The sequence below is a fragment of the Crocodylus siamensis genome, chromosome 2 (genome assembly GCF_052110815.1).
Source record: "Crocodylus siamensis isolate JL-2025a chromosome 2, ASM5211081v1, whole genome shotgun sequence".
In the NCBI taxonomy this organism is placed as follows: Eukaryota; Metazoa; Chordata; order Crocodylia; family Crocodylidae; genus Crocodylus; species Crocodylus siamensis.
The window spans coordinates 137,855,956-137,878,006 of NC_143396.1; the positions used below are offsets into that span (position 1 = coordinate 137,855,956).

The window sequence follows — 22,051 nt, forward strand, 5'->3', positions numbered from 1 at the left end:
CTTCAGTCTTATTTTCTAACAGGTATTCCTAAGCACAGCATCCAGATCTATCCAGTGACCAGTTCAAATAGGCCCATAAGCTTATAAAATAGTCATAATAGTCATGCTTCAACTCCAGATCTAATGTCCAGTTGTTAGATCTGCACATTCTGCTTCATTGCCCCATGGTTCAAAATGAATTGTGGTTACAGAATCACAGAAAAATAGATCTGAGAGAGGTCATCTACATGTGCACTTTAATGCACATTAGCCTCTTTTACTGCATATTAAATCATCACAAAAAGTGCTTTTTAGCTAATGCTCATGAAAATAGGTCAATATGCATTTTTCTAGTACATCATAATGGGGGCACTAGATTTAAAGTGCATTACTTGAAGTGCATTAGTGAACATGTAAACACACCCACTTAGGACTTTAAGAGGTCATCTAGTCCAACCTCCTGTTTAAGGCAGGATCATCCCTGTCAATTAAGTTGTTATGGATTGATACCCTTGTAAAGATAGTCGCATCGTGTATGCCAAATAATATTATTGTATGATAAATTTTAGATTAGGAGTAGCACAGAATATCATAAATTCTGGGAAACAATTGAGCACAAGCTCCATTTGGCCAAAAAAGGACTTGATTTGATTTTGCATGTGTGTGCGCATGCGCGTGCGCAAGTGCACGTGTGTATGCGTATGACAGAGGGAGTCACTGACTTGAGCTAAATTGCTGGTATTTGAAATCTTTTCTAATCCTTTTCTTCAAATTCCCATTGTGGAGCACTAATCTCCAATCTGAGCAGCTGCATTCACAAGCAGTCTTCATTTTGCAGAACTGTGATTTTTAAAAGCACCCTACAGGTTGAGGGAAAAGAGGGTGAAAAATAATGGAATTTGTGACTGAAATACAAATGCAGAGAAGCTAGATGCAAAAAGGTACAGCACAACAGGGCTGGATGCTAAATGTGAACAAAATGCAAAGTTTTCTTATCAGATTTTGTCCCTGTGGATGAAACAGTATCTCTTTAAATCACATGTGACCTCAATGAAGCAACTGTTTTAATTTACTGGATAGGATACAATCTTGCATTAACAACACAGTCTTCACTTTTTGCCTGTTGTTTTTTATAATAGTTTGGGTTTTTTTTAATCTCAGCTGACCCCTCATAGAAGCATTTATTACAAACCAGGGCTGGCTAGACAAGAGGCATTTCACTTATATATGCCAGAAACCTTCTCCTTTTTAATAACTAGGCACAGATTAATGAAATTAGGAGTTTTCTCTTCATAATCTCATTTTCTGATGCCTAATTTTAATCTGAAATTATATTCCTTTCCTTGGACATATCTACATAAAATGTAGCCTTGCATGGCAAAAACCGTGATGCGATACCACTGTGCGGTAGTATTAGGCTACTGTACAGTAGTGTCACAAAAAAGGTGTTCACCAGTGCTACTGCGCAGTAATTCAGGTTACTGCACATTTATTTAATACTTGTTTATACAAGTGCAAAATAAAAGCACAGTAACAACTTCACAGTAGCATCTTATGTGGACACATCCCTTGTGTCCAATAATTATTCTCAGAGCAATTAATTGTTAATTAACAAACACAAACTTTGTGGCATCAGGTATGAAACAAGGAGCAGGAGCCTATGATCTACAAAGTTTGTATACGAAAAATTTATTCTTGGTAATTAAAAAAAAATGCAGAAAATAGGCCCCGAGTCCTAACCCAAATCCAGTTGTACCTTTAGGCAGGTACTTAACATTCATGTTGGTACCATTTTGTATCATCTGCATAGATTTTAGAACCTGTTTCTTCTGGGAGGGCACGTGACCCCATGCAAGGCTCTGACATGCTAGTCACGGGAAAACTGAACCTATTAACTGTTGAGGGAAGCCCTTGTTCCTTCAACCCAATAGCCTAATGGTTAGGGCTTTTGTCCATGGAATATTAGAACCAGGTTCTAAACCCCAAATTATTTTGACAGTTGTCACACTGAGTAGCACATTACTGTGTGAACAGTCTTAATGATTTAAAAAAAAATCCTAAGAAAGCTTTTGTTAAATAGATTTCTAATTTCATGTGAGTAAAGGTATCAGAAGTGGGCTTATAATTGGAATCATGGATCTAACTGGTAAGGGAATATTAATGTAATTTTATAAGATAAGACAGAAGCATGATATTGCAACCTGCTGATTTTTATTACTCAGCCATTATTTGAATGTGGTTTTGGGAAATGAACTAAAAGAGCTTAACATGAGTATTTTGCAAATCAGAATGATTAATGCTGCCAGCACAGCTAAAATAATATATAATGTATGTGTTTTTTGATTCATAGTCATAAGGGGACACTTTCATAGATCAAGACAGAAAAGAGATGTACAATAAAATACAGCTTATTCAGTTCTTCTACAGTTATTCAGGGAGCCTGCTATACATTAAGGCTAAATTTATATGCATGAATACAAAATGTAAAAGGATATCATTTAACTTTTTCACTCATCATATATAACTCCATAACAAACAAGTAATAGCATTTCATTTTTAAGGATGTGGCATTGTTTTTGTAGTATAATCCTTAGCAAGGTTTTTATTTGATTTACTTGGCAAATCTTAGAAATAATGAAGCTATTATGTGTCATCTAATAAAAAGCAAAGGCCATTCTGATACCTTCTTTCCTTGTATGTGTGCTCTCACTGTACATTTCTGCTTTCACAGGTGAAGTGGTCCTTTTGTTGCCCATGCCAGCAGATGGCCCAGCTGATTCATGGCAGCGCTTACCAGATGGAAGAGCAGCCACACCAACCATGTCCTTCACCCAGCGGGACATCAGTGAAGGCATTGTGTGGTACAAGCACTCTGGATCTCAAGTAGAAAGTGATTCCTTCGATTTCCAGGTACTGTCTGTTGAGAATCATAATTAAGCCAGCTGTTGTGAAGCAGCTTTTGTTTTCCTCCGTAATTTCCTCTCTCTGCTGTGCCCTAGCCCTTATCTATCATGCATGATACTTGTGTCTGGGGATGCAAAGTTTTAATCAGTCCCCAGAAATCATATTTCACAGGGAAAACTCCCATTTATGCCAAAGAGAGTTTGACTGAATAAGGACTTTAGGATTTGCTCCATTGTGCTGTCTAGTGTAGAGGAGCCATTCATCTGGGGGCTGATCTATTAGAATGACCTCCAAATGGGGATGCTGACCTCATTTGTCAAATCATAGGCTACATTGCATATTTAAAGAATGCTGCCTTTCAGGTGACTTACAATGGGATTGTCAACTCCAAGCAATTTGTCTACATGTGTAAATGGAACCACTCTCAGAAGACAAAGTTAGTTTGCAATAGTCTGTCCCAGGGGTGGGCAAAATATGGCCCGCAGGCCAGATCTGGCCCACCAAATAATTCTGTCTGGTCCCGTGGCTGCTCCTCTGAAGGAGGATTGCATCTGGCCCACAGCTGACCTGGCTTCTTATGCCTTTTGCAGGGTGAAAGAGGGACCAAAGTGAGGTACCAGCATGGCTGGGCCCAGATAACCTGTGGCTCTCAGCCCCCTTCTCCCTGCACCCCCTGCCCTGCCCGAAGTCCTCAGCATGCGGCCAGGCCAGGCCAGGCTAGGCTAGTGCCGCGCTGTGTTCCCCCACTTCTTCCTGAACCCCCTTTCACAGCCTAAGACCCTGGCATGCATCTGGACTAGGCTAGTGCCACACTGTTTCTGCGTATTGCTTTGGGCCATGTCAGCATGGATAGAGCAACTCATGCACCTTCTGCCCAATGTGGCTTCATGCCAGGGACACAGGGTGACGGGGTGTGGGCAGAGATGCAAGGAGCTCATGTCTGCATGCAGATGTATCTGCATGTGCCTGTGTGTTTGCACGTGTACATGTCTGAATGTACATATGCAGCCTTCAACGACTTAACAAAACTCATTAAGCAGCCCTCCAGCCCAAATAACTGTCCACCCCTGGTTTATCCTGGTAATGTATCTAAGCAGAACAGAAGGGCACACAAGAGAATATCACTTTTCAGAGCAAACAGGCGCACTGCGTCTGCATGTGTAGGCCCTACATTAAGACCATCACAAACAGAAAGAGCAGACTCATTGCATTGTATGAGATGTAGCTAGAACTGGTGTTTCCAGAGACTGACCCTTGGTAGGTGTCAGGATTGTAACTCCTTCCTCCAGAGCTTTGAAATGAGATGTTCAGCTGCCTCTAAGGATGGCCCCTCTATTTCTGGAAGGATGATGATGTGATCTTTTGCATTCAGGGCTGGTGTGTAGGAGAGCCCTGGGGCTGACTGGTTTGAGTGGGAGGATCATAAAGAGTGGGAATGGATTGGAGGAACAGGAGGCATATTTCCCCTACTGCCCTTAGAAACTGTCACAAAAGGTGTAGACAAATTAAGAAAATTACAGAGTTAAAAGGAATGAGGATTTACTTCATGTCAGCTTCTACATGGTATCAACCCTTGTGCCTGCTTTGGGCTGGGTGGTAAATAAGAGTTAAAGTAAGGTGAATGAATTCTGTTTTGTTGAGGAGTAAACTGCTCCTCCTTTATATTCAGTTACCATGGGAGGAGAACAGACACATTGACCATCACTGTGGAGCTGCTGACATATGGTATATCCCTGCCCTCTTTAAACTCTATCCATGCCATTGGAAAAGATAATGGCTTCATGTCCTCTGAGCTTTTCTGCAGATCCTCTACTCTTTCCATGCATGGGAAAAATTATTTTCAGGAATGAGAAATCCCAGAGACACCTGGCACCAGGGGCAAACCAGGGGGCAAAAGACATGGTTGACCCTGTTTTTTTGCAGTGGATGCCCTGGCCATGTCTGAATTGTGCGAGGCATAACACATGGAGATCTTGAAATCCTTGTAGGTCAGTCATCTCCAACCTTTTTAAGTAGGTGATCACCTTTGGCATTTAAAAAGCAACCCAAGATCTACCATGCACCACCCCAGCATTCCCCCTCACCCCCACTCCCCAAGCAGGTAAGTCAGGGGGGTGGGGAGCAGATTGAGGCAGACAGAGGAAAAATTATTTAGGGGCATGCCTCCCCAGCCAGAGCCGTGCTCAACTTACCCCTGCTCCTGCCTCTGCAACGCTGTCCCTCACTGCAGGGGCCTCAATCTAGTCCCTGCCCCTTCCCTCCCCTGCAGATGGACCTGGTGGGTTGGGGCATGTGTGTGCATGCACACGGGCACTCAGCCCCCCCACCCCAGCTTCGATCCAAGAGGCTCTGAGATCTACCGGTGGATCAAGATCCACTGGTTGGTGACCACTGTTGTAGACTTTTCATTTGCGTAAGCCCTTCCCTGCTGTATATTTATGTATGTGCCTGATTCTTCCCCCAATGAAAAGGATTGCATGGAGATTTAATGCTGCTATTATGGGAGCTTTGGTCATGACTCAGGAGTTCAGGTTCAGTTTTGTTTGACATTTACAGGAGAGAGATTCAGCCACTTTGCTGTATAGAAAATATCTTCCCTAGGTTTACAGCAGCTAAGCTGAGTGCAATGACTATGAGAAATGAGTTACATTTGTGGACACCAGAGTCAAGTGTCTTTTCTGTACTCTCTAGGGTGCGTTAAGTAATAATTTAATTTTCACAATAGACTGATCTTATCCCTCCAACAATGAATGTGCAAATAGACAGAAAGATACATATATTCCCCAGCAGATGTAATAATAAAATAACCCCCTTCTCCAGCAGTCATAATCACCATAAAATCCCTCAGCCAAGTTCTAGCTATTTGCTGGGGAAGTTTAACAGTCTTCTGTAATACTAAGCCAATATGAGCACTTGCATACAATATTTGTTACATTTGGTTTACAACTTAAAAGCTATTACTGTAGCACTAGAGAGGCAATTAAGGTAATTTCTGAAGTAATTAACATAAGTGATAATGAGGAAGTTGTGAGCATCGGATGTTGAGCAAGCTAATCTTTAATTTAATTGCTGTGTTGCTATTAGAGTATATGCATTTTGCATGAGTTAGATGTTTGTTTTTAGTATCTTGGCGCAATGGCAATAATTGTAGAGAGAGCCATACTGAGAAAAGGAGCTACAATTAGTTACATCTCATCAGGAAATCATAATGCATCTTCCTGAATTCAGACCAGTGTTTCTTGGAAAAGGCTGACATTTTATTTTAATCAGCACTTTGGCAATGTTAGTTCAAGTGATCTTGACTTAAAACAGACCTAACAAATAAGGATAATTTCGTTTTTAACTCTTTTGGGCCTTAATGCAGCAAAGCATATTTATTCATGTTCTTAAGTTTGAGCGTGTGCTTCAGTCAAATGATTATGTTCTGTTGAAGTTACCGGTGGATTTAAGAACATGCTTAAGGATAAGCCTATGAATCTGTGCCCAGCTTAATAAGGGCCTTGTAGTCTCATCCTTGCTCTGAGCGCCTTTTCTTGGGTGCTGAGCCTGCAAGGAATTTGAGTTCGTGCTTCTTCCTTCATTTCAGAATTGTTATAAACATTTATGGCATCATTTTTATATTATCCTTTAATTTTATTTAACTATGGTAAACGTAAAATTGTTCTGGATCCATGCAGTGTTCAGCAAAACAACAAGAGTAAATGGACTGTGTTGAGTTATACACAACTTAACTTCACTTGGTGTTGGGATTGTGTCATGGGCATTGTAAAGCTAACAGGCTTCTCTTGCAACTTTAAACCTAGGAGTAACTTGTGGCACAGAGCAGCACAATCTGACTTTGAAAATACACCTATTTTGGGAGTATATTTGAATCATGGAGCAATCAGCCTTCAAAATTATTGTGGCCCTCTATCTTTGTCCTCCCCGAGCCAAAACAAGGGGTATGAAGAAATTCTAAAAATCAGTTGTGTTTTGAAACTCCTTCACTGTTGAAGGAATCATTATTAGGATTTCATTTTAGTGTTCTGGCATTCACAGGTATCCAGTGTTACTGCTCCACAAACCCATTTGGAAACCCACATGTTCAACATTGCTGTTCTCCCACACACACCCAAGACACTGCAGCTTTCCCTTGGGTCCTCTCTGCATATGACGGTAAGTCTAAACGAAAACCATTGTCATTATACTTTTCTTCTTACCATGGGATTACATTGAAAGCAGTTAATGCTGATTATTTTTTCTTAATGTTGTTCAGTCTGTGTATTGTACTGAGTTCAACAGGTAATGAAAGGTGTGTTCCTCCACTGTATTTGCTCTACAGTGGTAGAAAAAAGTGTTGCGAACAGGCCAGAGATTAAAATTTTACCATACCAAAATAAGTTGCAAAATGAATATTAATAGCAGTGGTTGAAATAAAAGCATATATTGTAGAGGTCCTTATATTTTAAAGGAAGGAAAACTAGATCTTTGTAACGGGTTCCAAAGTTTCTTAAAAACAAACAAACAAAGCAAACTTAAAACTTGTGTAATTGAGTCCATTACAACTGAGGGAAGTAAAAGGCCTTGGGTTAGGTAAATGGTAATGAATAGATCTTGCCAGTAATTCCACTGCAATCCTTACTGATAAAAGCATACCCGGCCCTTCTCACAAAGTTCTAATTCATCAGCCTGATGCCAGGAACTTACAGTATTTTAGGGAAAGACACCTTCAGGGTTGGTAGGAACTGAATTAGGGGCAAGTGCCACATAGTGAGCTGTTGTATCTGTAATACACGACCATTAGGAGGGACTTGAAGATGGTCTAGGTGGAAACCTTTAGGGTAGGAGTTCTAAAGTTGTTGGGTGGGTGTAAGAAGAGGCACTGCAGGTATTAGGACTGGTGAAGTGGAGGAGCCAGAAGACATATAAGTGAAGACAAAATGAGAGAGTAGACAAGGGCCAGGTGATGCATGGCTTCAAGAACCAGGGCTGGAAGTATGAACATGATACATACCTGAGAGGTAGAGAAGTGCAACTGAGAATCCCCAGGTATGCCTGCCCTCCATTTTGAGTCACCTAAATCTCTGTACCAGTGGTTCTCAACATCTGGTCAACAAGGCCATGTTACCATGCCTGTGGGTCTCCCCACAGGTCTGAAAACCTTCTGCAGAATTTCCAGACAAGTGGGGAGCCCTGTGAACCAGGTGATATTGCCCTACATTCTAGATCACATTGGTTCATGGCCAGATCCAAGTGCATGGGTTTGGGCCAGTGCATGAGATCATGTGGTATCAGGCCTGTGTATGCAGCCAGATCTAGGATGCAGGACCTGGCTGGTGCTCCAATCCTATGCCTCACACCATTCATCTAGCTCACAGGAAAAGAAGGTTGAGTACCACTGCCCTATACAATGGCCCTTATTGGCTCCTTACCTGGCTTTAATCTAGCTCATGTACTAGTAGCAGTGAAGCTGCAGGAGGATAGAGCTCAGCTGGGATGAACTGTCCAAGTATGAAACTAGCTCAGGTACTGGTAACAGTCAAGCTGCAGCACAGTGGAGCTCAGCATGAATGAACTGTCCAAGTATTGAATCGAAACAGGGGACCCATTAAAAGGTAAGGTTGTGTGTGTGCATGAACGCAGGCACTCAGCCCCCCCACCCCAGCCGCAATCCAAGAGGCTCTGAGATCTACCTGTGGATCAAGCTCCACTGGTTGGTGACCACTGTTGTAGACTTTTCATTTGCCTAAGCACTTCCCTGCTGTATATTTATGTATGTGCCTGATTCTTCCCCCAATGAAAAGGATTGCATGGAGATTTAATGCTGCTATTATGGGAGCTTTGGTCATGACTCAGGAGTTCAGGTTCGGTTTTGTCAGGCCAATTTGGAGGAGATTTGGCCCGATTTAGCGTCTGAATCTCCAAATACGAATCGAATCAGGGGACCCATTAAAAGGTATTATTAGTGTTCTCTGCAGTAAACAGGCACAGCTCAACATCACGCTTGCAGAATTAACAACCAGAATAGGGAACCATCTGGACAGAACACTTACCAGGAGGAAATCTCTGCATCCAGCCATGAAGCCTGCCACAAATGGCTTCACTCCTTAAAAAAGGAGATGGAAGCAAAACTTTCCAAATTTGCATGTCCCAGCAACAAACCTACAATCCACAGTAATGTCATCAAGCTAACCAGCTGCATTCTCTGTCTGGCTGTGTCTGTACTATCTGGTGGTCTGTCATGCTGCTGTACTACACAGTTTAAAACAGTGCAGCTGTATGGAGACCTTGAGGCTTTTTTCTGCTGCCTAAGACTGAGAAAACGTTTCCATGACAAGTAGCCATCTAAAGATCAACCTGACCAAGATCAGATACATATGCAGAACAAGAAGAAGGACCATTCCTGGATTCCGCTCAAGGGCTGCATCCCCACTCTGAACTTAGTACATAGACTGTTTTTGCCTCAGTGCCCACTCCGAGATTGCAAAAAATCAACATTTATATTACAACCCCAGTGATGTGGAACAGAGAACCATACTTGGCCTTAAAAACAACTTGGATATTATCATGCAACATAGTAATAAGGCAGGGGTGCCACTCTTGTATGTACAGGAAGCTGAGAGACTTTACAACAGTTTTACAAACTCCTGACAGAGGACCCCATAGCACAATACCAGATGGACCTGGATAAATTCATACACAATCTACCTTGGGGAACACAGAAGAGGAGTACTGCTTTGAGTTTCCAGGATCTCAAGGCAGGCAACTTTTACTTATTACCCAAGATCCACAAACCTAGTTACCCAGGGTGCCCTATTATCTCTCGCATTGGCACCATCATGGATGGAGTTTCTGGCCTTGTTGATTCTGTCCTATTTCCATATATCACTAGACTTTCCAGGTATTTGAAAAACACCACACATTTCTTAAGGAAATTGGCCTGCAAGGGCAATCTACCAGTTAACATAAATGGCACTTCCATGGTCATGCATATGGCCTTCCAGTATGCCATCATATTTATGACAGAACTTGAAGTCTGTTTCCTTCCTAGCTGTCCTCTCATCCCCCTAATTTAGGGCACATCAATGATATTTTCATTGTATGGATGTATGAGAACAAATAGCTAGAGAATGTCACCAGGACTTTAATAATTTCCAACCCTCCATTGAACCAACTAATAGTCCATCCAACAAATTCATTTCTTAGACACTAGAATGAAAGTTTGCAATGACCACATCATCACCACATTGTTTCAGAAACCAAGCAATTGCTAGAGCTACTTTTATACCACCAGCCTTCATCCTAAGTACACCACTGGATCCATTGTCTGCAGCCATGCTCTATACAGGCTGTTTTCAGACTGAGGACACAATTGGTTCTTAAAAACCACATCTTAAGTTGAAACATTGCAACTCGGAACCAATTTTCTCATAATAAACAACGTTATAAATGGGGGATTGGTTCCTGAACCAAGGCCCAATACCCTTTTTTCACTAAAAATATCCCCAAATTGTGTACTCGATCAATTATAGATGAGTAATATAGCTACATTACTGTATTTATATTGTAAATAGCAATCATATTGATTTGGAAGGACTTCTTTGAGGTGACTTTGCTGGACTTTTTGAAGGGCTCTTGGTTGGACTTTTTGAAGGGTTTTTGGCTGGAGTCTTCTCAGGAGTCTTGGCTGCAGGTTTTTCTGGAGTCTTGTCTGCTTTCTTAAGGAAGTTTGGACAGATGTTCTCCAGGGAGATGAGCCACACAGCAAACTTGTTCGCTGGTGTGGCATTGCATCAGATCAGTCATTGTAAAGTCAAAACTGACATCATAAAGTTGAAATAGGGTGTCAATTTATAAATGATGTAAGTGCAAAATGTTGTAACTTGAAATGTTGTAAGTCGAGGACTGCCTGTATTACAAATGTATCTGCTCTGATCCCACCAACTGGGATGCATGCTGTAAAGACCTGGAGCAGGGATTGCTTCAATTACCATGCATCCCCAAAACTATAGACACTTAAATTAACAAAACCAGACTCAGACTTCTTTCTAACCAGCTTCAATGCCAACTCTGGGACAAGGAGACTGTAGTCTGCAGTCACTGGCAAAGGGTTAGATTCTTACATGTGTTCAGGTGCCTCAAACGGGGAAAGGTGCTTGGTGGGATTTTCAGAAATGATGAGGCACTTATACCCCATTACAACTGAATGTGTCAAAGCTAGCCACTAGGGGCTTTTGAAAAATCTCACTGCATACTTTGGTGCCTAACTACCTCCAAAGATCTGTGACTGGACAGTTGCATGCAGGATATCAGTAGTGAAACAGGAAACTGCACCTAGGTCTTTCCAGAACCAAGCTAGTGCCTTAACTACTGGACATTCCTTTTAGTTCTCCTAAAACAGGGTGGGGTAGGGAATACTTTTTCTTGCTGGTTCATTTTGGGGAAGCAAAGACATGATCCTGGGATGGGTAATGATATTGTATGGAGGAAAGTCAGCAGAAATGGACCTCCCAGAAGCATTGTGTTTCTAGGAAGGATCCGAGGGAGGTAAGGTGCTGCATTGGGTCAAAGAAATCATTCCAAGCCCTGGCGGTAGAAAAAGATGGAGCCAGGGTGTAACCTTGAGTATAATGGCCAGGAACTGGGTGAAGGGACAGAGGGAGCAGTGATACTGGGATTACTAAATTCATCATGGCACAGGTTTCTTGTCAGGGTTTAAAATATTGGCAGACTTCTGCAGGCAATAATAAAACTTGCTCAGGCTGTTAGCTGGAGAAATATATGGTCATGTATCTTTTTGCTTAGATTTTTTTTTAAACAAAATTCATGGGAGAGTTGTCAGACTACTTCATCCAATGCTGCATGTTATAGCTAATTACGCACCACAAAATTCAATAGTGTCATAAAATATTATGCTTTACTGAGAGGGTTCATCACAACCAGCAAGTGCTGCCTCTTTGAGAGACAAATATGCCTTGGAGACAACTACAAAGAGGACCATAATGTTAAATCTCTTCATCACAAAAAAAGAAGGCACATCTTATGTCGATCTGATTGCTAATCCATTTTCAAATGCCTACGTTCCTTTAGAACTAGATGGACTTCTTTGCTGAAAAAAGAACTCAGTGCTAAGTCTTTCTAGAGCAAGAGTCCACTTTGAGTATCCTTCCTAAGAAAGGTGAAAGAAGGTTCTTTGAAACCTTGATGTGGGTGAAGACACTAGAACCTCGGTCATCCACATTTGAATGGTTCACAACCTGTGTAGTTCAAGGTGGATTATTGAAGTAAAGGCATTCAGCTCAGCTATTTGCTGTGGCTTTTGCTTCAAAGGACACAGCTTCTTTGCCCAGCTGGAGAATAGCCTCAATTCTAGGCAGCTACTTGGAGAAGCATTACCCTTTGAAATAAAAGTTGTGGCAAATAGCTGGAGCACCTTGTAGCTCTCTGCTTTAGCTATAAATATATACTTAGCTGGCTTGCAAAACTTCTTTGCAAGAAGAAAAGAATCTGGGTTATGTTTCCTTTTTCAGTCATGCATCAGGTTACATGCTCCCAAGAATGATCTGATTGGTGATGTAAACCTGTACCTTCTCATGCAGGTGACAGTAACTAAATGTAAGCTGAGAAGGAATAGGGGGACAGAAGAGAATTTTGAGAGTATTAAGGCATGCCTTGAGTCTACCAAGCAGTTATGAAAAAATGACACTTTATTGTTTTCAGGCACATTTATTTTTCTGCAGTCAGTGCCATGTCTGCCAGCTTCAATGTCAGAAATGAGTTTTAACTGCTTTTTGGCTCCTTTTAGATGTGCATAACCAACACATCTAGGAATGAGTCAGCTGGATACTCTTTGTTCTGTGGGCCTGAACTGAATTTCCATTCAGACACACGTGTGTGGATGCACTGATGCCAGAGGTGTTGTTCAGGGGCTCATAAATATTGATTGATTTCATCAGCATTTTAGTGCAGGGAACAAAAATACGCCCACCCTGACCACTGGGTGTAGACATTCATTGCACTATCTGGATATGGAAAATACACTAGAAACAAGAAGACTTACTACATAATGTAATGATTAGGGCACATTTCATCAGCGGTTTCAAACAGTTTTACAAAAGTAGCTAAATCTTATTATAAAAATAGGAAACTAAGGCACAAAAGGTATAAATAAGGGTCTTAGTACATATTTTATTTAAATTGTAGTAAGCATTTCCTTGCCACATTAAAAGTTGTAACATGTTCTGAGTAGTCATAAAGTTAATGCTTATTATGATCTTCCAGCCCACATGCATTATATGGAGCTTTGGCCAACTGGGTCTCTGGTGCTGACAGTGGGCAGAAGGGAGGAATGGGGAGCTGAGCCTGAGAGAAGGTACTGCCCCTGCTACTGAACCCTGCTGGTGCCCTGGGACTGGAGCCCATTCAAGATTGCTGCAGTCCCAGGGCTCGGCCTGGGAATCAGTTGATGGTCTGTCTCAGCCAATTCAAGATTCCAGGGCAGTCCCAGGGGTGGACAACAGCAGATTGTGGTCCCAGCCCTTGAACCTCATATTGCTTGTATTATCTTGGTGAAGCAGTCAGACAATAACTGAATATGTTATACTTCGTGTGATTTAGAGCTGTTGCTCCCGTCAAAGCTCTTACTTGGTATGATACGAGGACACTTAGAACGTGTTTTACTGCTTGAATGTGTAGATGTTTGCACCTTAAGTGCAGTTAACACTATGTCCTAAGTATAATGTGTGATAAGATCCTAATGTGCCCATACAGACCAGGAACAGCAGTCTTATCTCCTGATTCAGACTACAAGGTTGTTGTCTAGAATCCTTCTTCCAGGATTCACTGATGCAGGCAGGATACTATAGAGAGTTATTTATTATCAGAACACGTAATGGCTCTAGCGGTTTGTGTAGTACTCCACACATGATTGTACCAGTGGCCTATCTAATCTAGCACCCTGTCTCCAAAGAAGTGATTTTGTCTTTTAGAGGACAGTTACTGAATAACCTCTCTCAGCAGAGGAAGTCTTTTCTTAAGCTTATCTGTTAGTGGCTAGGTTATGGCCTGAGGCATGAAACTTAGGTCCTGTATATATGTACATAGAATCCATGTCTTTAGGGCCTCAGTCAGTGCCTTACCTCCAAGATTGTCTTTTCTCTTTCTGCAATTCCTTTCTTAAGTCAGTCCACACCTTCCAGCACCTGCAACAAGTGTGAATACCAGCCTCCTTTGCTATGCTACTCTTGAGTAGGTCCAGCCCTTGTACTGGATGGGACAGGGCTGTTGTGGAGCAAAGGCTGTATCCTGGTGCAGAAGCACAAGACTCAGCTGCTCTATGGAAATGGTACTTGTGTGGTCTGGGAGCCATAACTTGCTCAAGGAGATCTTTAGCTGTCAAGTTCTAGCAAGTCTCTACTGAGCGTGGTCATGAAAACTTTTAACAATGGGCTGAAAACCTTATCTTGTCCCATAGCTTTGTTCATATGAGTGTCTGAATTGTTTTGGCTCAAATTTTCAAAAATATGTCATCAACCTGAAGAAGAAAACCAGCATGGAAAATTTTAACCCAGTTGGACTAAGGTTTAAGCAAATGAGACAAATGTGAAGTGTTCTGTAGCCTTCATAGACAGATGGTTACCATTCCCATCTAGAATATAGTTGTGCATGTGCGTGTGTGTGTGTGTGTAATATATTCTTACTAATATTACTGTGGATATTCTTATAATCCATTTCTTCCAATTACAGGCTAATTACAGAGGTAGCTAAACTTGTTTTTATATATTATTTGTTTTAATTTTACCTACCATATCTTTGTCCTTTGTTCATGAGAGAGGATGCATATGAGCCCTCATTCCTTATTGCATTCATTATCTGATATATTTCCATCATATTCATTTTTTTATCTAAATGAAACAGTTTTTGAGTGGAATTCTGTTCTGCTGAAGTCAAATTAAACTTTACTGTACTGTAGACTTCAAGGGGACTGGCCTTTTACCGCTGATCTTTACAGTCTCTTCTCAGGAGGAGGTCTTTCTAGGTGCATCTACAGGAGATGCTTTACTGCGCATTAGGCTAAACTAATGCACAGTAAAGCTCCACAATCTACACATGCATGGCAATTATTGCACATTAGATTTGTCTAATGTGCTGTTTGTTAGTACTAGTACATACGGGTGCTAGAAAAGAGGCACATTAACTAATGTGCAGCAGCACATGTATAGATGCTGACATTGGGCTCTACTTGGTGCAGAGCCACGTGGCAGGGGTGTCTCATTGGCTGTCCCAAGCTGGCCTCCAGACCCCTGGCCTGACCCCCAGGCCCTCTGACAGCTGCTGTCTGCCCCCTGAGCACTGTGCTGCACTAGTGTGGGCATGTGCTGGGCACTGCAGCCCTTCAGAGCCTGGCTCTGCCCCCCAGAGCCTGTGCCAGCAGCTGCCTGCCCTGTGGGCTCTGGGGCCCATTGATGCAGGCATGTGTTGGGCACTGCAGTGCTGCAGACCCTGGCTGTGCCCCCCAGGACTCCACGTAGGCAGAATCTGCCTCTTGGACACCATGTCCCATGCCAGCAGGCACATGCCAGCTGATGCTGATACCCAGAGCCCTGGCCTGATCTCCTGAGGACCCTGGCAGCAGGTGCCATGTCAGCTTCCCCAGGGATGGAGACAGCAGCCTGGGGGCCAAACTGGACTGAGCAGGAGACTGCAGACCTTATCACAATCCGGGGCAACATGGAGGTCTAGCAGCTGTTTGGCCAGGCGACCAGGGCAAATATATACACAGGGCATATATACACAGCCCTGGCAGAGTGCATGCAGGAGCACGGCCACCAGTGCTCTAGCCAGCAGTGCCACCTAATGATCTGGGCCCTGTGGGTGCAATGGGTCCAAATCAGGGACCACAAACAGTGGTCCGGAATTGCCTGTAGGTCCATGCCCTTCCTGCAGCAGCTAGACCAGATCCTAGGCCAGATGGACCCTGGTGAGGCCTGCCACATCTATTCTAGCATGGGCAGGCTGCTGGATCCTGTGCCACAGCTCAGCAACCACAAAGACTCAGTGGGGGAGGGCCCGTCAAGGCTCCAGCACCAGGTCCCAGTGTGCTTCCTGCCCTTGGCCTCACCTGGCAGCCTGGGCTGCCAAAATCTGGAATGGTCTTCCAAGGGAGGTGGTGCTGTCTTACTTTGGGGGTCTTTAAGAAGAGGCTACATATGCACCTGGCTGGGGTCATCTGACCGCACCGCTCTTTCCTGCCCAGGCAGGGGATCAGATTCGACATTCTGCTGAGGGCCTTCTGACACAAACATTAGGCCTGTGTGAGTCAGCAGCTATCTGATCCGGCTTCAGATCTGGCTGCAGATCCGGCTGCTTCAGATGGCCGTGATTCGATCTGGAGCTCCAGTCTGGGTTTCCGCCTCAAAGATCCGGCCATAGGGTATAATGGGGAATCAATGTAATATCTATAACTTTGTTGTTTTTTGTCCGATTTGGATGAAACTTGCCAGAATGGTAGCCTCTGCTGGGAGCATGAAACTTGCAAAGTTTCAAGAAGATCAGTGCAGGGGTTTGGAGGGTACTGTACCCCCAAATTCTTGAAAGCCAAACTCATGTCACGGCTGTGTGTTACAACACAGGAGGATCAAACCTGCAGGGGTGGTAGCTCTTGCTAAGGCCACAAAGCCTGCCAAGTTTCAAGAAGATGAGTGCAGGAGTTTGGGGGGAACTGTACCTCAAGCTGCGGACAAGCAAAACTTGTGACATGGGTGACCCTGTGTGTGTTAAGGCACAGCGGGGTGACAGCTGCAGGGATGGTGGCCCCAGCTGCGGCCACGAAGCCTGCCAGCTGTTGAGGAGATCAGTGCAGGGGGGTTCTGGAGCCCTGCACCCCTAGCTGCTGACGGACAAAACTTGTGCCATGAGTGCTTGTGGGACTGACTGTGTCTGTTTTGGGGCAGTTGATTGTCTGTATTGAGTCTTTCCTCTCCTTAGTCTTGTTTTGTAGGTGCTAATTGATAGCAATTAACTGGCTACATTAGCTAGGTCCTGTATATTGAGCTGGTCCCTGAGTGAATCATGATTGATTGATAACTGGTAACACAGTAGCTTAGCAGCCAGGCCTGCCCATGCCCCAAAACAGACACAGTCAGTCCCACAAGCACCCATGGCATGGGGTCTGACCACTGGGAATGCCTGTCATGCCCACCTGGTAAGCCCTGCACAAGGAGAGCCGGAGGGGGAGGAGGGGGCAGCACGGCCACCTTTGCCCATGCCAGCTCACCCACCTGCCCCTAGGTTTGCAACCCTGGAGTCAGGGACCCCACATGGGAGGGGTTTGGGGGCCTTCCCCTCTCTGCCCTACCTGGCCAAGCTCCCCCCATCCACTGGAATATGCCTCCACAACATGGAGGGAAGCAGGAGGCAATTTAGGACTTAATTGAGTGCCCCAGAGGCTCCCAACTAGGCAGCGAGGGGCCGTCACATGTGGAGAAATTCGTCGACGGCAGCAATGAATTTCATGGCTGTGGGGGTCAGGCACTCCTAGCGTAGGCAGAGATACCCCTCTGGGTGGTACACATTGCAAGGAAGTGTAAGTTTGCTTGGGGTGCCATTGAAGCTCAGGGCCCTGTGCCAGGTTCTCAGCTGTGCCTGGGGCACCATGTGATCAGCAGCAGCTGGCCGTAGTGGGTAGGACATCCCTCAGCGCACTCAAATAATTTGTTGCAATGTGCCTCGGTGACAGTTGGGGCATAAACCATGTGTGGCAGGGGCCCTGGCCCCATACACCTCTCTAGGGAGGGCCACTGTGGAGGGGAGAGCGGGGCATCACCAGCTCTGCATCCCAGCCAGGCGGGAGCCTCTCACCCCTAGGACCCAGGTGCCATGGGCTTGGCAGCACAGGAGCAAACTGCCTGGCCTGTAGGGAGGAGAAAGGGAGAAGCTGGCCCTGGCCCAGCCTGAGTAGGGTATGGGGAAGGCAAGTTACTTGCAGCAAGTGGCAAGCAGCCTGGGAAGGCTCAGCTGGTGGCCACCTGTGGAAGAGCTCACCCAGCCAACTTACCCTGGGCACATGTTTACGCACAGCCCCTGAACTGAGGGCTGGCAGCATACAGACCCTTGCATATTATCTGCATGTTATCTCTGAAATATTGCAAACTCTCACAAAGAGCCTCTCTGTCCTTGCTCTGCAGGACCAGCAGCTGCACATAGGGGAAAACCACCAATAGCCAGTAGAGATGCTGCTGCAAGGTTGCTGCCACCATCAGCTGGCACCCTCTGCACGTGCTGCCTCCACCAGCACTGGACCCAGGAGCACACTGCGCTCCTGGAGTGGCTGGTCACTGCAGTGGAGGAGTGCCTTGTGGACTCTTGGGTCTTGCACCATCAGGACCTGGAAAAGTATTGGGTGGACCACACCCTTGTGGAGTGGTACCTGACCTCCTTGAGAGGGTGGTAGAGGCCCAGGAACAGCAGGGCACCATGGTGGTCCAGGCAGTGGAGTTGGTAGAGGAGAACGACTATGTCCTAAACACTGTCCTGGCCCTGGCAGTCACCTTCATGTTGCCTGATATGCAGCTCTGGGTCCTGGCCCTGCCTGGCAGTGGCCCATGGCCCAGTGCCAGACTCCTGACCCTGGTCCACCAGTGGCCTGCTTTCTGACCTGGGCTGCTACCTGCTGCTTGTCTGGCTGTCATGTGGTCCCTGAGTGGGAGCTGGCCACAGGTTGGCCAGTTCTGCACATGGGCACTGGTGGCCCTGGCCCCATGGAGGAGGAGGAAGGGGAGTGAGCTGAGTGGGTTGGACAGCTCCTTCCCTTGCCCCCAGGCCAGCCCCCACTCCCCCACCCCGCACTGGGCTCACCACAGCATCCACACCTGCAGTGATGTTTCCAGAGTCTGGAGTGCTTGCTGGGTGCCTCTCCCTTGGATCCACACTGTAGGTACCTTCACCCAACTGTTCCCCCTATCAGTTCACAAAACAGACAGTGTACTTAGTTGCCTGGGAAGCAGGTGCTTTATTGGTGGTGCAGGTTGGGGTTAGGGATGGGTGTGTTGTTGGAAGGAAGGAGTCTATTGTTGGGGAGGAAGGGAGGGAGTCTGTTGGGAGGGAGTGGGTTGTCAGCTGTTGTGTAGTTTGATGTTTTTTGTAAAGTGTCTGTAGAATGCGTATTCTTGGGGTAGCACTGTAGGCCTGGCATCCGTGGGCAGTTGCTTAGGCAGACTCCAATGGGGGCTGGAGGAGGAGGTAATCAGCAAGTGTGTTGTGAACACAGTGCCCTGGCTGCTGCTATTGGGGGTTGGGCGAGGAGTGTCCCTAGTGCACTAGTCAGTGGCTCCCAGAAGAACACCTCCTGCCAGCCTGGGGCTGGCACCAGCGCTGCTGCAGCCAGAGCCTGGAGCTCCACAGGGCTGCTGCAGAGGGGCAGGGCAGGAGCATTCCTGGACTTGACCGCTCCTGTTGGGTGCAAATCTGCATCCAACACAGGTGAATGTATAGATGTGTTTCCATCCAAAGTCTGGCTGGAATTTGTGCCTGAATTTACTGCACATCAACAGATGATTGTCTCGTGCTCACATCAGATAATTTAATTGGCCATATCATAAACTTAGTTTATAGTGCTACATGCTTTGTTAGTGGTTATGAAATGATCTGGACACTTTAAGATCCAGCCAGAATATCTAACTTGATGATCTCTTGTGGCATTTAATTCTACCAAATTAAGACCCATATGTGGCTGTGAATTACATTTGTGTGTTCTTCAGTGTGGTCATACCTCACATCGGCTTCTTTATGGTATCGTGTGACCCAGCACAGATGCTGTTCTTGTAACCACAAAGCTGATATAATTCTAAAGGAATTCATGGGTTAGGAAGAGAGAAGGGGAGACTATTGTTTCCCCACATTTCTGTGGAAATTTCTGGAAAATTTCTCATTTTCTTTTAAAACCAGGGTTATTCCGAGCATATCTGGCCAGACAAAGTGTAGTAAATGGCTAATATCTTCATTCTGGGATTTTAAATTGAATTGCTTTGCTCTATATCCACTCTGAGCTGCTAAATGAAAAAACAAGCCCTCTACCCCCAGTGGTGTGAGGGCATCTTGTGCACCCTTGCAGGACTCCACAGAACTCAGACACCTATTTTTGGATTAGAGCTCCCTTCCCAATTCTCCTTTTCTCCCATGGTGGTTAGTAATTTACTGTTGTCCTATGTCAGGAGCAAATTGTGTCAGGCCTGTTGTGCTGGTTGGCATATTGGGGTGGGGAGAGGGTAAGAAGCTTGTTCTGCCTCTGCCATCAGCAGGGAAAGTAACAGCTGGTCACTTCTGCATGCCCAGATACAAGGTCATGATAGCTTCCTTCCTGCATGGATCCCAGGTTAGCCCCTGTCTGATTCTTACCAGTTCTCTGAGGAAATAAAGAGTTATTGTCGGTGGTGAAATACACATTTCTCTCTCCTGTTAATGAGGATGATCATTAATACTGCATGTTCCATGGTAGAAGCGGTGCACAAGCCCTTTACAGAGAGAAAATTCACTTGCTTATGGTTCCCAGGCCATGAGCTACTGGTGCCTCTTGAGTCTGGTGCAGAAGCTGCCGGTGGTGTTGGCAGTGGGGACATAGCTGGTGAGCTCTTTCAGGCACTGCTGGCAGTCTCAATGGCAGGGGCGGAGCTGGCGAGCACCTGCAGCCAGTGGTGGTGGTGGCAGAGGCGGAGCTGGTGAGCATCTGCAGACACCGTTGGTAGCAGGAGCAGAGCTGGTGAGCATCTGCAGATGCCATCAGCAGCGAGGGTGGAGCTGGCAAACATTCGCAGATGCTGGCAGTGGCGGCAGCGGGAACGGCACATTCCCCCCCATGCCTCCCCTACTAGTCGCCTATGCCCAGGGCACCCCTTCAAACTCAGGTGAATAGTACTCCTTTTGGACAGGAGGCCCTAAGCAGTTATGTGACTTGGCCAAAGAAAATCACTGTCAGAAAACTAAATACATGAGCTTCAAAAATCAGAAATTTTAAAGATCAAGTATTTGGAGACTCTTGTGTTAGAAGAATCAGTTCCTATGTAGGAAAACACTTATAATTCATATGATACATTTCTCCAAGCATCTTTGACTTTTCTGCCAGTTGTCTAATATGTCTCTTCAGGCATTGGAGGATCGTGTGACAGTGATTGAGCCACATCACCTCTCCTTTGTAGACCCGGGGAGTCCAAGTGAGAAAATTGTCTTCAATGTGACTGTACCTGTGCCACCAAATCAAGGCAAGAGATGTCATTGTTCAAGTTTTTATTTATTTATTTATTTATATTTTTTTTACCAAGTCTTAGGTAGGGCTGGGCTTAGAAGTGCTGTGCTTTTATTGCCATTTCTTCTGACCCCTGTAACTTTATCTCAAGTATCTGTCTGTAGATCTATCTGCCATCTTCAGCTGTCTATCCCCCTTCACATCCTTTCAGATAGTCTGTTTCTCTGCCTCTTTTCTTAAGTTTGCAAAGAATTGAGCAGTAGCCTGGCTGATATGCTGTAATATCCCTGTCTGAAATATATTGCACATTGCACACAATGGCTTTGCCCCTTCCAGCTCTCTATAAGCATGTGTGGAGTTGACTAAATTAGGAATCTGTTTAATTTCTGATGTCCTCTATTGGTCCAGAAGATCTGTCTTGGGTGCAATTATAGCCAGATGGACTATCGCCAGGTGGCCCATTCTGGATAACATGAGGAACGATACAGTAAAAGGAGACAGAGCAGGAAAGAAATAAAAAGCAGTACAAGAGGAGGAAAGGGGAAATGTTATGGCCTTGAGCTTTTGATGTTAAAAATAAAATTGATTTCTCTTGTTAACATTCAGCTCTCTGCCTCTGCAGGTGTGGTGGAACACAGAGACAGGCCTCTCTCCCCCATCAAGTATTTCACACAGGCAGATATTAACCAGGGCAAGATTGCTTACCGCCCGCCCGCTGCCGCCCTGCACATGAGAGAGATTACTGCATTCTCTTTTTCTGGTAAGAAGCTTGTCTCCCTATTAGCTCTGCACCAGGCACACAGAAATATTATCTCCATTAGTAAAGACCTGGGCTTGCTTTTTATGCTGTAAAAAGCTGGAGTTACCATGCATTGTGGTCCCAGCCTACTCCCACTGTACCGTTAAGGATGTCCCCTGCTCTCATTTGAATTTTGGCCATCAGGTTCCAGA

General features: G+C 45.0%; 1 protein-coding gene across 2 annotated transcripts in view; it reads left to right on the forward strand.

Annotated features, from left to right (window-relative positions):
- FRAS1 (Fraser extracellular matrix complex subunit 1) overlaps positions 1–22,051 on the forward strand; it is a 362,104-nt gene that overhangs the window by 243,764 nt on the left and 96,289 nt on the right. For both annotated transcript variants that reach the window (XM_090036905.1, XM_090036906.1), the window contains 4 exons: positions 2,711–2,889; positions 6,922–7,038; positions 21,002–21,116; positions 21,723–21,860. In XM_090036905.1, coding sequence (XP_089893031.1) covers positions 2,711–2,889; positions 6,922–7,038; positions 21,002–21,116; positions 21,723–21,860 — 549 coding nt within the window. The remainder of the gene's footprint in view (positions 1–2,710; positions 2,890–6,921; positions 7,039–21,001; positions 21,117–21,722; positions 21,861–22,051) is intronic.